The sequence below is a fragment of the Babesia microti genome, chromosome IV, assembly GCF_000691945.2.
Source record: "Babesia microti strain RI chromosome IV, complete genome".
NCBI lineage: Eukaryota > Apicomplexa > Aconoidasida > Piroplasmida > Babesiidae > Babesia > Babesia microti.
In genome coordinates this window covers 1,677,451-1,692,545 of record NC_034969.1, presented here as the reverse complement: position 1 = coordinate 1,692,545, position 15,095 = coordinate 1,677,451, and the positions used below count along the sequence as shown (strand labels likewise).

The following is a 15,095-nucleotide window of genomic DNA, read 5'->3' as shown; positions in this document are numbered from 1 at the left end:
GTGCTATCGCCACTAACGTGATTGCTACGTTGTTTAGTGTTGTGTCCTAATGCGCGTAGAAAATTTGTATTCTGACATCCAGTTAACAAAGATATCTAATCTGCACTTGACACAAGTTAACATTAATTAATTTAGTTGCTGGAAAATGGTCTTGGAGTTGAAATTGATCAAACCTTATCGAATTACCGCATAGCAATATATTCAATTTCAACACTATCTGGTCTAGCGGGTATAGTATATAAATATTTACCTGAAAATTTTCATTTCTTATTACTTTCATCAGTAATCCTATATTTTGCATCACAGAGTGTAGCGTTTGTACTGGAAAATATAGTATACAGTAAATCAGCATTTGTTGTGGCTTACAAACGTCACAAATTTAACGTATACACCTATGTTGATGTAATCAGTGGTGAATTTATATACTCTATTTACCCGTATAACGGAACATTTGACCCAAATCGAGTTGAAAGGGTACCTCTAGGGGCTCTTTTCTATGAAGATGGGTGAGTTGCTTCTTATTTAGTAATGTTACCAAGGGCTGGGATAAGATTGCCGACAATATCGTAAACGCCTGTAAACATGGATCTAGTAAATTTAAGTAATCATCAATCTAATCATTAATTAAGACTAAAAGTAATTGTTTGTTTTCAATTGATTGCCATTGGCTAGAGTTTTAGGGGTCTCTTACGTTTATTTTCAGGCGCTGAGTTGATGCAATCCTACCTCTTGGGTTACCTGTTGAGTAAAATTCCTGTAACATCTCCACCGCTTCCTTGGCCATCACCCCAGGTTCCACTTGTAAGGGCGGAAATCTTCCATAGCTAAATTATAGAATTTTATTTTAATAATAATTCTATATAATTGCATAATTATGCAATGTGTAAACCTGTGCCTACCCTTTATGTACAGTTAGTACTGAACCGCAGCCGCCAAATCTTGGATTGGGACATCCATATACAACCTTTCCAATTCCACATTCTTGCAATGCAGAAACGCACATAATGCATGGTTCGCACGTTACATATAATACGCATTTTGAAGCATCGATTTTGGAAGCTAATATGCGCCGTAAAACTATCATCTCACAATGTTCGGTGGCCTAAAATGTACATTGAACTAACATTGCCTGAACGATTGGTGTTATTTGACGCTTTTGCAATTAAATTACTATTTTTGTCTAATATACAGCAACCGACTGGTACTTCGCCGGCATCTAACGCGTATCTAGCTTCGCTCATAGCTATGTCCATCTGACACTCTACATGTTACACATATAGTGGTATACTAATATTACATAACTAGTGTGTTAATTTTTTTAATTTCTTGCTCTAACTTTTTATTGGATTATATGAGCGTTTTAAAGTGTCGATTACTATCTGTTATTATAGCGATTATTCCGTATAGTGTAGAATCCATTGGTAAACGTATATGAGCGCCTGGTTGTACTCCTAAATATTGATATTTTTAAAATTTTTGAAATACAATTTTTTATCAAAACAATTTTTTTCATGATGCAAGTGTAAAACACTTTCCAAAATGCCTACCTTTATGTCATCATCCTCAGCAAGATGTGGTAATAGATAAATTGGCGAATTTCTCCCCCTAAATGATACTATCTTAAATGCAGTGCCCATGTCACTTTGGTTGTAATTTTTTTTATTATCCCCCGTCTTATATACATCATTCATGCCGTCCTGTTGATTTTGAGTCGCGGTATCTTTGAAATTATAAATAATTTTGCCTTTAGGTCTCAAAATGTTAAAAATATCAATATCAGTTTTAACTTCACAGTTCACAATATAACCCAAATTTTCTATATCTTTCCAACTTTTCAGCATCTCCATTCCCACACTTAGCCCATCAGAATTCGCAATCGGATTCCCGGAAATTATATTTAACAGTGGTGTTCCTAAGGATAGCGCTTTATCCAAATTGATGTTTCTTGCATCCCAAAAAACTAAACATTGTAAAATATCCTTAATAGATCTGACGGGATTCAATCGTTGCGCTCTTTCAATCTCTCTTGCGTCTTCTAACTTATCGTAGAAATCGCCTGAATCAAATATGTTTAGATTTAAAGGATAAGTTGTACGCTTTGTAATCTCATACAATGTCAATACGCCTCTACTGTTGTTTAAATACTCCTTGCCATTCAACCTATCATAACAGTAATCCAGTGCAAACTTTGAAGATTTTCCAAATGACACTAGTGAAATCCTTTCAATCTTGTACAGTATCTGGATATTCTTGATTAATCTATCAAGCACGTGGAATGATTGATGAGATTGTGATGTTATTTGTGGAATGAATATTGGAAATCTGCTGATGCAAGATAATTCATCAGCTAAATCGCGAATACGATGATCTTGTGCCCCTCCCAATTCATTTTCAAGAAGAATAATTGCGGAACGGTATTTTTCATCATTCGGGATGTTATCGGTATTAAATGATTTAAATGATTCATCTTCTGTGTTGAACATATAATTGCCTTCAATTTCAATGAATTCTCCCTGCGATATTGTGGAGTTTAATGTGGATGTTGGCCAAACCGTGTAAACTGCTACAGTATTTGGAGCAGGTACTAATTTTAAGTAGCAGTCGGCGGGTTTGTTTAACGTATTATTAACAGTATCAATTGGTACATTGTCTTCATTCAACCTAATGAATAGTGGGTCATTTAGTGTAGATACATCTATACTATTTATGATCGAATTACCGCGTTTAAAGGCGCGTAGATCTTTCAATAAATCATAGTGAGTATATTCGATAATGTGTTGTGGTACCGATGTTATCATTGTATATGGAGTATCATTTATATTATTAGTGTGCGTATGACAATTTGTTAATCCTATCGTTGATGATGGTGATGAATTTAGCAATTCATCTGGAGAAATAACATCAATAGCATTAGTATCTTCAATGTTAGCCTGATCTTTAATCCTCTTCCTCTTGACAAACTCGTCCAAAATGAATTTTTCATTCTGATTCCATGCATCTAGAGGCAGAGAATATAAGAACCTGCGAGCCCCGTCGATGCAATGTGTTGTGTATTTCTCATCTGGTATATTTAAGAGGTTATAAGTTCTCCCAATCATGCGTTTGGTAAACTCCTCCTTTGGTGCAGCTTTGCGAAGGTTTAAGGGGTCTAAATAATTCTCGATTTCTTCTTCATCTGGTAATTTGCCATTATAATTTTCAACTTCAAATTCGTCATCTGACGCATTGATATCAAATTTTTTTGGCATTTGTTTCTTCAAAACTTCAGTATCACCTTGAGTTTCCGAACACTCAAATTCAGATTTATGTAATTCAATGTGTTTATCTAAAATCTTTTGTAATTCAATTTCATCTTCTTCGGACAATTTCACATGTTCAATGCCGTATAATCCTAATTTCTTTAATGGATCTTCGTCTAACCCAGGCCCTTCATCCTCGCCAGATGGAAAGTTTATTTCATCTTCTCCATCTGTATATATGTTCAGGTTGTCATTTACTGTTCCAACTTCATCATTTTCGCTGGAAGGTTTATCATGTGAGCAATAAAAGGGTGATTTGCAACTGATTTTACTTTGGGGGATTAAGAATCCATACTCTATTTGGTATATAAATCTATTCTTTAAACCATTTGCCAAGGAATTGCTACTTGTTAGGTATGTTAGTAATAATGTGTAGGTGAGGTGTAGCATAAACTAGCGTCCCACACATTTACTACTGTATGTTATTTAAATGTGTCAAGCATCGCAATACTAATTTTCAATATTTTGACACAAGTTTTAAGAGTTCTAAAAGATGCTATTTCTTAGATATAGTTAGGATATTCTTACACAATGAAAGGTTTGTATACGGGCGTGTTATCACACACCGATTTTATAGCTACTCTGTTAATATTTCACATATTTTTGTGAAATCTCATTCATTTTATTACTATTTATTTGCTCTAATTGAATATATATTGAAATTGCGGATGTAATCGTTATATGCATTGTGACATAGATACTCGAGGGGTATCGTCGACTATAGAAGGATTAAGGTTTATTATATAAAATTTAGATAATTGCAGGTAATGGCGGAGATGGAATTGTATCTTATAGAGCTCATGGATCTCATAAAAGGATCGGGCCCGGGTTGCCTAACGGAGGTGCAGGAGGGAGAGGATCTTCAATATTTGCAATTGGCAATAGGCAAGCAAAACTTTTCAAATTGCCAGGAACTGTAGTTGGATATAATGGAATTAAGGGAAAGGTATAATTATTTTTCATCAGGGTTCGAATTGTTCAGGAGACAATGGAGAAGATATCATCTTGCAAGTACCAATTGGTACTTTGATTTATAAAATTGTAGAAAATGGGGATTCCGTTGATAGGGTTTTTTCAGGGTATATTAGAGAAGAAAAAGTATTGTTGTGTAAAGGAGGGAAAGGGGGGAGGGGCAATGATGTTTTAAACCCACATGATTGTGAACGTGGAGAGGTATGAACTCATTTATGTAGACTGGCGAGAAATGTGTGTTTGATTTCGAACTTGAATGTATAGCAGAAGTTGGATTATTTGGTTATCCAAATGTTGGTAAATCAACACTTTTATCTTGTATATCTCGTGCAAATCCCAGAGTAGCTAATTTCCCATATACAACAACGCAACCATGTATTGGAACACTGAAATTTTCCGATGGAAAGAGCATAAAAGTTGCAGATCTACCTGGTGCGACAGATGGGTCAACTTCTACACTAGAACATCTGGAACGAACAGAAATTATTGCATATGTAATTGATAATGTTAAAGATTTGCAAAGGTATTAATGCTAGATATTCAATATGTATAGGGTCATTGTCTTCTTTGTAACTTATAAATTAAAGTTTATGATTTAGATTAAAAATTTTGGTTAAAGATTATAATAGCGAAATGCTGGCCAAATCATTTTTTGTAATTTTTACAAAAATGGATTTGCAAGGTGATTATAGTGTCATTGATAAGTTTATTTCAGTAAGTTTTAAGGTATTTAGGATCAATCCATTTCGTCAAAAATAGTATTGGTAAGAATGTTTCCATTCAGACAAGTGCATATTTAAATTTGGGGATCTCAGGTAAATTTTAAAATATGAAGATTTGGTCAATCTTATTAGGGAAATGGTAGAGTCGTTGAACATAAACTGAAGTTGTAAATTTATTAGTGTATTATTATTATTATCTATCGTATCCCTTAAAACTATACTTATGAAAATATAACAATTTAATTAAGTAATTAAGTTTAGTATTGAATTGTTAGGTTTGTGTAGTAATTCATTATATTTGATTATTGGCTTTAAAAAGTCGAGTAATGCCCAAATGCTTCTAATAATTACATTAGAGTGATAATAGTATGTAAACAAGTGTATCTAAATCATGTAATTGATCCAAATGGATGATCCACATTTTCGCATGAAAAGGCATAAACATTGGTAAGAAGCATAAATTGATATAATTCAGTAATAATTCCACAATGAAATATTTACTAAATATAGACTCCTAGGAATTGAATTAAAATGGTTTAATATAATGTTGTACATGACTAAGCTATCCAAAATTATGAAATTGTTTAAAATCAATATATACAATAAGTACACATATTATAATCACTTCGCGCGAATACTTGCGTGCGTATGAAAATTATTGTGATGATATAGCGATGGAGATTAATTAATGGTATTAATGTGGATTTATATTATAGTAACAATATAAAGCGATAGCTGAATTTATTACATCAGATCAAATAAGTTACCGATACTAGTGCTAATCAATGTCAATTATAGATGTATATGATCGTTTTCAACCAATTCTATAATAAAACATTATTACAACACATGATAATAATAATGATGACGATAGATGCCGCAGAGATCCATTAATCATTTTCCAATTTCGGTGACATTCCAATCAGTCAAATAGTGATATAATAAACTGTCAAAGTAATGCTGTCAATTAGTTCGATTTCTATTCCTTATCTAAATTCAGTTCCAGATTGAGTGAATTCATGACATTTTCGACAACAATTGGCATATTTTCAATAATATTATCGCCTTTTAGGACATGAAGCTGATCGTACCAGTCATCCATAGGGGTCCAAAATCTCTTTGGATCGTAGGCTAGTTTTGATTGTTGAAATATTCTACATCCGTTTGGTATAGGGTATTTTTTGTTTTGTAGATGTGTTCTGTGAGGACTATCGATTGGGACGAATAAATTGTAATTTTCCGAAAACGTTTCCGATAGTAGTAGATTTTGTAATTTCCTGTAACCAAAATACATAGGATTTAGTTCTCGATTAAATTGTAACATAAATTGTTGTTTGAGCTGTGCAAGAACCATGCCATTCCTTCTATGATCAACCAATAATGATATAATATGAGCCACCTCCCTAATAGACATACATACTGGATACCTAACTTTCTTCTGCCTAGGGAATAATTCTTCCGCTGTTTTTTCACAGGCTGTTACGGGAAGTAATATTCGTTGTGCATATACAAAAATCCCACTGTATATAGCTAACTGAACCAAATGGACCACTTGCCCAAGTCTCATATCCTTAAAAGCATCAACTTGCTCTTTTAATCTCTCAGCAAAAGCATACCGTCCTCCACTGAAAACAGTCGATATGTCTCCATTTTTTGCGTTATTATACGATACCATATCGACTGAAAATTTATTTAAAGCCCTCCAATAGTATGGAGAGTAATTGTCTATTGTACTATGTGTGTTTACAAATCCTTTAAACCATGGTGGTTCCTGCGCCAAATACACCACCCATCCCATCTCTCCCTTAACTCTCAGTTCTATTTTTAGTTTCACAATGTCCTTACAATTAATTGAAACATATGCGACTTCCGCAGCAGACCAGAAATTATCTGCTACAGAACGTTTCATTTGATTAGCAACATCGCCCAAATATGGTTTGATGCCTTGTCTGTAAAGGAATGTAACCGCATCTTTGAGGCATTTTTCAAGATTATTAAAAAACCGTTCGTACCATTCCGGCTTGTCTTTCAACGAATCTATCATATGTTTTAACCATGTGTTCTCTATATATGGCAACAAAACATTATTAGAATGCCTATTCCATGTCAATCCGCCATGACGCTCAGTAGTGCCTACATCGCAATTTACCCTAGAAGCGAATATAGGATAATCCAACAATGAATCGATCTTCGGAAAGGTAAATTGTTGATTGTTTGATTTATTTGGAACATAATTTTGAGATAATCTATAGCCAACCTTTCCGTTGTTATATCTCCTCAAAGGAGCGATGCAACACCTATAAGACTTTTCGTTCTGATCGCAATTATCCCCCTCTTGATTAGAGAATTCAGGTGAATTACAAGGCCTGGAAATTTCTAAAGGGCTAGAAATGTCATTTCCATTACACAAACAGTTTTCCATATTCTTCTCATTCTTGGTTAATGACTTTGATAAGCTCTGATAATCCTGTATAGTTTCATTCAAGTAATTGGTATTGTTGCTATCTTGAAAATTTTTTTCCTCCGCATTATAACTTGTTAATTTGCATTCCGAATCATCTTTATTATGCCAATCTAAATAATTTATCTCAGTTGTTTCTAAATTCAATTTTTCGCACAATCTCAATGCACCATGAGCTTCAGTATCAAAATTATTATTCCAAGGCGCATCCCATACGTCACAATTACTTGGTGTTTTGTATTTTTCATTCTTATCCCATAAGGAATAATATATTGGAGAAATTGGATATGATTCAAAAGTATCAAATCCTCCATTTCTATCAACTCCATAAGGATTCCACGGTATATTATTTTCAAACGGTTCATTTCTAAATCGAATTGTTGAATCTAATTGTTTATGTATTGTAGAATCGCTTTTCAAGTCAAATGATTTTAACTTTTGAGTAATATTTTCAACGGAAGGGTTAGGAGTGAAAGAATTCCAAGGGTTGCTATTTCCGTTTGAATAGGTATTTATTTTAAAGCATTGGCATTTTTGCTTATATCTCTGAGAACATTTGCATGATCTTATGTCATAGCTTGGTTTGATTTCATATTGGTATAAATTATTTTTTAGAGGATTATATGAGAAGTTATTAGACGTCATTTCAATTCATTCCCATTAGGTATCTTGTTTAATAGAATGTGTGATTAATTTCTGTAGAAGTTAAAATATGTAAATATAAAGGTGTTGAATAGGCTTTTGATTAATCGGTTTTTAATCCTTGTCTGGTGAATAAAATCATACCTTAATGACATAAATTTACATGAAATTATATTTTATCTGATAAGAATTCATGTCAGAAAATAATCTGTATTATATTGCATCTCAAAAACATTGAAAAACAAATTAAATATAAATAATTTTCAACGAGGAAACCCAAATTTTATTAACGTTTCATCACCAGTATCAGTATGTGTAGGTTGGTTGAGTATAGATTTATTTGGGACATTATTCTTCATGAAATATAATTTATTAAAATTTTTAGTGTTAAAATAAAGATTAGCACTTGTTTCTTTGATGATAGGTGCATGAATTGTTGACAAATAGATAATTGCCAAATATGGAACCATGTGTAGAAAAATTATACATTTCACGTATATTTCATGTTTATAACAATATAAATAATTAATTTTACCAATAATAACAACAAAGTGCATTTAATTATGCGATTGACTAACCTGACTATTCGGTAGAATGTGTGAAACTTAGGTATTGCAGAGGCTAGCCTATTTGTTAGCTTATGTTTATGAATTTCTACTTGATATAATCGATAAAACTGGTATAATGATTTAAATTGGCGGGGCTTCAATTATCAACTTTATTTCTAACATACAATTCATGCAATATTCGCAATATAAAGTTATAAATGTTATTTAGCGTGAAAGAAATAGCTAAGAGCAACTATATACCCTTCCACTGGAAAAGCAAACGCTAGCGTTAACTAGCTATGCAAAAATAATAAATGTAATATGGATGAATATGATATATTGCTTATTCAAATATGTTGTTACCTTCTCAATTGAGTTTGTTAAACATCAAAAATTATTAGATATCTGTTAACTTCGCTAAATTTTACAATTAACAAATGAATTGAAATGAATAATAGAATAATATTCCAATTGTGGAGTTTGTCACTAATGTTCCACCGTCGCATGACGGCCGCACTGAGGAAATTTCATCGCTGCATGATTCCACATAAGTGCTTCAATCCACACCTAGATTTTGACTCACGACACATATATATTTAGGTGAATCCATTCATTTTATTCCGAAAAAATTAATGGTGATCATATATTACGTGTTATTCCAAGGTAAAATTAAAGTTTCTTAATATTAATTATTTCCCAATAATTTCAGAAATTTTTGTAGAGAAAGTTTTTAGTGCCTATAGAAACAAAATTAATATCTACCCTGGTTTAGGTTTAGTTGTTATAATTTAAGATTTTCTAGGGGCAGGATATAATGCCGTTTTGGCGTTCCCGTTTGGTACTAAAGATACAAATCTTGATCCAGGTTTCGTGTCTCCTCTTTTAGAATTTACCTTTAATGATGATACTAAATCTATTGAGTTAGAAGAAAATAGCGATGCAGTGCCAAAATGGATACTGCCGGATGGAGTATGGAGCAGGAGGGATTGTGCTTGTAGAGAAAATAAAATGGTAAGCTTTTAGGGAAAATGCAAATGACATTGTAAATGTAATGTAGTCTAGGATTATAGATTCTGTCCGAACACTTAGAAAGATAGTTTCTGAGGATGTAACCACTTCGTTAGCACTAGGCCCTATTGGATTCACTAATAACTCCGAATTTAAAAAATTAGAGCGGATGATTAAAAATGAAAATTATACTACTTTGATTTATAAATCACAATGTGCATCTTCTTCAATTGGATTAATACTTACACGTAAATGGTTAATTTTTTTTATAACCTAGGTTATTAGTCGATTCTTTCAAAAATGCTATAAGAAAATTGCCAAAAGGATTTAAAGGTTTTGATTCAGATTTTGAGTGTAAATACGATTCCTACGGCAAAATTGAAAGTGAAATTTGTAAAAATTGGATAAAACCTTGGTTTGATCTCTTCAACAACTTCGGTACACATGTCACAACCAGGCTTGTTCTAGGTGTTTTCATTGAATTATCTAGGAGGAAAGTTGATACATGTAGTCAATAAAAGGGTTAAAAATGATTTTAAAAAAACTAAAGAAATATATTCTAGTATTACTAAACTAGATTTATCGATAGCCAAAGCAGATTTATCATATAAAAACAATAATAGCAATGATGACGAATCGAAGTCTAATGAAGACAAAGATTCATATTATGTAACAGGGGGTAACGCTGGTATTATCTTTGAAGATAATGAGAACTTTAAAGAATGGAGTAAAACTGTCCATAATAATCAAATGCCCATTAAAATTGATATAACTCCACTATCTGAGTTGCTGCCTAGTAGAAATTTGAAGCTTGATTATTGGAAGGCTCTAAAATATTACAAATTAGTTATTACCAGTGAAATGCAATAATAGTGTAATTTATTCAATTTTCAAAGATTTTTTTTATAGCTTTCATAGCTCATTTCCATATTTATTGTCAAATTATACTATTGAACTTTAATGCACAATATTTAAATTGTGTTTTGGGGATCAATCGTGAACATGACACGATAAATCTTAGTTACTGATAGATAATAAGTTATTAATAATAATTATAATCCAAATGGTTTACTGTTACATATTAATTTATTGCTTATTTGCAATTAACCATATTTACACAACTAAATTACACCCTAATATTGGTATGATAACTAAATAATAAAATAGAATATTTAGGGTGTGGCTATGATGTAATGTCTGGCAATGCTACTGACGATAATCAATTATTAAGGGATCAAGGCTATAGAGGGCCAATTTTAAATATTATTAATAACTTTAATATGGAAAAGAATAATAAATTAAATGAAGATGATGCTATTATAATTAGAAACAATGCAATGTGTGAAGTATTTAAAGAGGTTTGATGATATAATGTAGGATGTTAAAATCGTCAGTCTAGAACAATTAAACGAAAGTTTTCTCGATAATAATATAAAACAATACGGCGACGTGTTCAACAATTCAGAAGAAAAAAATATTATTTTGAACAAATTGAAGGATAAAATTGCTAAAGGTTCTGGATTGTATATGAGAAAGTATTTGTGTACTATTTACACGGCTAGTTTGGATGATATGAATAGGTATTAAAATTCCATTTAGATTGCTAACTAATTTTAAGGATTCTGTTGATTATTTGAATGAAAAATGTATTGCACACCATGAAACGGATTGCACACCTGAAAATTATGTAGATATTGTAGACTCGATAGAATGTGATGCGTGTTTAACACCATGGATTAAATTTTTTAATGATTATGGAACACACATTTCTAATAAAATAACAATGGGTGGGCCAAAATACAATTTAAATGTAAAAAATTCGTCAAATTATTAAAAACTAATTATCAAAGGATCAGCATGCCCATAATTCAGGTGGACGCTTGTTACAGTATTTGTCAAGAAAAAGATATGAAAGCAGTTCTAATTCAAGAAAAAGAACGAGATATTTATATAAAAATAGTGTATTTTTTGGAATAAAAAATTCTGCAGTAAATTTAGATTCCAATGAAGACAGTTCAGATAGGAATACCGCACAAGATTTCGATATCACTCAATTTACATTGGGTCCAGAACCTGAAACAAACCTAGATGTTGATGGAGGGTTAGAAAAGTGGTCATACTTAATTTCAAATAATCCAGTTCCTATCAAAGTCGATTTTCTTCCGTTAGACGAAGCACTATGGGAAAATAATCCCAAATTAAAACGTGATTACAACATCGCATTGAAATTTTATCAAGATATTAAATGGTACCAAAATAATGGTTTAGGGGAAAATTTGGTCATCAAGGGAAAAATTGGATTGTCAACTTTAGTAATTTAATCATTATATTTAGATAAAAACATCTAAACAAATGTCAGAAAACGGAAAATGCTATGTAGGAGCTTCATGCCCCGATGGAATGGGAATTTTAATCGGATTTATTTTAGGATTAAATGCAGACAATGAAGTAGAAATTTCAATTGCTTGTAATCGAGGGGAGTGAGTGGCTAAATTTATGAAGAACGAGTTGTTTTTTGAAGGAATCTATGGAAGTTGAAAAATCATTTGTATGGATTCTATGCCATTTTGAGTGGAAATATGAGTTAGAACAAGTCATTATATCAAATAAAAATGGCGCTAAGAAAGTTAAATTGAATTAATTATAGATAAATGCCAAATGTCCTGAACATATGAAGATCATCTTTGGATTTGCCGCCAATTTCTTGGGGAAGGATAAAGAGCAAAATATGATCTCTTGCCCAATAGGTTTGGTGCAAATTTAACATTTAAGGTAGAAAAACATGCTATCTCCCGTCACAATTTAATACTGGAGTAGTATTTGCAGTTTGTATACATAGTAATATGGTATCAAGGGAGGTAATAAAATTATACTATTTAGCCAATAATGACTTATGTTGGGAAGGCTGATAAAAATTTAATTATGAAATGCCCCTTAGAATACCCCAACATTACTAAAGGTACTGAAGATCATAATTTAGGAATTGCATTTCAGCAAGATTTTAGTAATAAAATTGAGAATGTTCTGATAGGACTAACGAATTTGATGGAGACAAATAGCCTTATTTGTCACGATTGTGATAGAATATCTTCTTGGATAATTTGTTCTTCGTAAAGCTCCATTTTAAGACTCAGATGAATGATGAATCAAGTTATACTAAAGAACATGAAATTGGCATTTTATTTTTCAATATTAAGCTCCCCCAACTGTAACTAGTTCATTTAATTAATATAGTAGCATTTATAGTTAATTCAATTCCTATTATACCTGCTATAGGTATTCGAAATTAGATTTAGAATATCTGGGCACTGGATATAATATCTTATACGGGAATCCAGAAGGAGATTTAGATTCCGGGGTAGATCCTGGTTATAGATATCCAATTATTAAATTTAGCAGAATCGAATTTGATATAGATGATAGCGATAAAAACGATAGTAATCCAGACTAAAATTTCAGGGGAAAGTAACGAAGAGAATAGGAAAGGAGCATGGGTCAGAAGAGTATCTGATTGCAAAAGAGAATCACAGGTTAAAAAAATTAATTAAGAACATGAAAATTAAAAATCTAGATGATTATTCAAGATTATTAGAATTAGGCGGGCAGGCAAAATTATCTCCGAAATTAAAAATTGGAACATTCTCCCTATCAGCAAATTACGCTAGGGAAGAGGAGTTGTTAAAAAGCGAATTTAAGGAAATAAATATATCAAAAAATTATTGCATACTATTCCAGGCTGGATTAGCTACACATTGTTTGAAGTAAATAGCACTTATATATATAGCGATTGGACAAGAAGTTTTAAAAAGGCAGTTGGGAAATTGAAAAACTTTAATAATGCAAAGAAAAGATGTCAAATGGAGACGTTTTTGGAAAGACCAGGGTGGAAGGGGTGTGATGGAGTTAAGGGCTGGATGAATCTATTTGACTTATTTGGAACTCATATAACATTTTCTATGAGTTTAGGTATAATAATATAATGTAGGCGGGGTAATCACTAGGAAAATGGTCAAAGATGGAGATCGAAATAAGATTAAAGTTAAGAATAGTGGAGGAGTTAGCATTGGCACTGAAATGGAAAAATATGGGAAAATAAATTTAGGCATAAATGGCAGAGATGGAAATGAGAAGGGAAAAGATGTTAGCAGTAAAGGGGATAAACGTACTGTATTGGGGGGCGATGTTGTAGCTCATGATTTGGATACTGAAATTGGGCGCAAAGAATGGAGGAAGAGCCTATTGACAAAACCTATGCCAGTAAAGGTCGATTTTATCCCAATTTCTGCGATATTAAAATATGAGTATAAAAGGTGTTATTGGCAGGCATTATTGTACTATACAAAAATTAAACAGGCCACGCGCCATTATGAAATGTAACATAATCTATAACAGTGGAGAAATTATACCCCCGATAACACAAAAGCTACCACTATTAATTGCCAGAAAGTCATTTTCTAACTTTTTCACTTTAAATAAACTTAATGCCCATTTTAGACTCCAAAGACTCCACCGTCCATTCCCTATCATTTTGATGGCATGCCCGGTACTAACCAGTGCTGTACTAGCTTGCCCATATGAAATTACAATAAATGAACTTTATAAAATGGGACTACTATTTATGGGTTGCATCACGTCCCGTACCGCTGGATGTATTATTAATGATATTTTTGACCGAAAATTTGACAAACATGTCTCAAGGACGAAAACAAGACCGCTTGCTTCTGGAGAATTATCTGTAAATGAAGGTAAAGTTAAATTGATTTAGCATCAATTCCACTATTATTAAGCTTAACTTCATGCCTGGCTCTACTATTTCAATTTGATCCAACTACGTAATTAATATAGCATTTAGGATAAAATTGGGATTCTCAGCACTAGTTATGATCGTAGTATATCCACTTTTGAAGCGCTACACATATCATCCCCAAGTATTTCTGGGTGCTTCTTTCAATTTTGGAATTATAATGGCCTGGACTGCAATTAAAGGTGGAACTTTTTTTATAGGAAACTGGATTTCACCAATATGTTTATACGGATTTAGTATCCTATGGACATTAGTTTACGACACAATTTATGCGCATCAAGACAAAATGCACGACGAGCACTTAAAATTAAAATCTACGGCACTTAAATGGTCGAATTTATTTAATTTAGGGGGGGAAAGACTAAACAAATATCTGGAGCGTTAACTACACAAATGGCGGTTAATTTAGCCATCACAGGATATTATGCAGAATTATCTCCAATATATTATGTTTCGACCCTTGGAGCTATGGGTTATTTAATAAGGAATTTGATTAAAACTAATTTGGACAATCCTGCTGATTGCCAAAAGTTTTTTGATCGGAATTACTTAGTAGGGATTTCAATTCTAATTGGATCTATTCTAGGGAAATCATTTAAATTAAACCTTTGAAAGGTTTTTCAATATGAGACATTAGTA

At 32.3% G+C, this 15,095-nt stretch overlaps 7 protein-coding genes across 7 annotated transcripts; 4 read left to right on the top strand and 3 right to left on the bottom strand.

The window, feature by feature from the left end:
* Positions 50–605, top strand: BmR1_04g09625 (hypothetical protein; the record flags this gene model as incomplete). The annotated part of the gene is made up of 3 exons (XM_012795047.1): positions 50–115; positions 136–506; positions 527–605. The coding sequence occupies 3 exons, from the start codon at positions 50–52 to the stop codon at positions 603–605; spliced, it is 516 nt and encodes a 171-aa protein (XP_012650501.1).
* BmR1_04g09620 (Atrazine degradation) lies at positions 669–1,253 on the bottom strand (the record flags this gene model as incomplete). Its single annotated transcript, XM_021482804.1, has 4 exons — positions 669–706; positions 727–824; positions 900–1,102; positions 1,125–1,253. The coding sequence occupies 4 exons, from the start codon at positions 1,251–1,253 to the stop codon at positions 669–671; spliced, it is 468 nt and encodes a 155-aa protein (XP_021337959.1).
* On the bottom strand, positions 1,395–3,689 carry BmR1_04g09615 (hypothetical protein; the record flags this gene model as incomplete). The annotated part of the gene is made up of 2 exons (XM_021482803.1): positions 1,395–1,451; positions 1,548–3,689. 2 exons carry the CDS (start codon positions 3,687–3,689, stop codon positions 1,395–1,397), a joined length of 2,199 nt encoding a protein of 732 aa, XP_021337958.1.
* On the top strand, positions 3,719–5,156 carry BmR1_04g09610 (obg, GTP-binding protein; the record flags this gene model as incomplete). Its single annotated transcript, XM_021482802.1, has 9 exons — positions 3,719–3,837; positions 3,997–4,033; positions 4,054–4,245; positions 4,266–4,472; positions 4,493–4,794; positions 4,871–4,985; positions 5,006–5,035; positions 5,056–5,086; positions 5,107–5,156. 9 exons carry the CDS (start codon positions 3,719–3,721, stop codon positions 5,154–5,156), a joined length of 1,083 nt encoding a protein of 360 aa, XP_021337216.1.
* Positions 5,973–8,099, bottom strand: BmR1_04g09605 (Protein PFF0380w; the record flags this gene model as incomplete). Its single annotated transcript, XM_012795043.1, has 1 exon — positions 5,973–8,099. One exon carries the CDS (start codon positions 8,097–8,099, stop codon positions 5,973–5,975), a length of 2,127 nt encoding a protein of 708 aa, XP_012650497.1.
* Positions 8,100–9,594: 1,495 nt separating this feature from the next.
* On the top strand, positions 9,595–14,029 carry BmR1_04g09590 (4-hydroxybenzoate hexaprenyltransferase; the record flags this gene model as incomplete). Its single annotated transcript, XM_012795042.1, is given in 12 exon segments — positions 9,595–9,638; positions 9,707–9,907; positions 9,930–10,090; positions 10,143–10,508; positions 10,829–11,010; positions 11,030–11,232; positions 11,252–11,462; positions 11,503–11,964; positions 12,533–12,762; positions 13,099–13,413; positions 13,437–13,618; positions 13,638–14,029. The coding sequence occupies 12 exon segments, from the start codon at positions 9,595–9,597 to the stop codon at positions 14,027–14,029; spliced, it is 2,949 nt and encodes a 982-aa protein (XP_012650496.1).
* Positions 14,019–15,068, top strand: BmR1_04g09587 (4-hydroxybenzoate octaprenyltransferase; the record flags this gene model as incomplete). The annotated part of the gene is made up of 4 exons (XM_012795041.1): positions 14,019–14,397; positions 14,418–14,484; positions 14,505–14,786; positions 14,807–15,068. The coding sequence occupies 4 exons, from the start codon at positions 14,019–14,021 to the stop codon at positions 15,066–15,068; spliced, it is 990 nt and encodes a 329-aa protein (XP_012650495.1).
* Between the last annotated feature and the right edge of the window lie 27 nt (positions 15,069–15,095).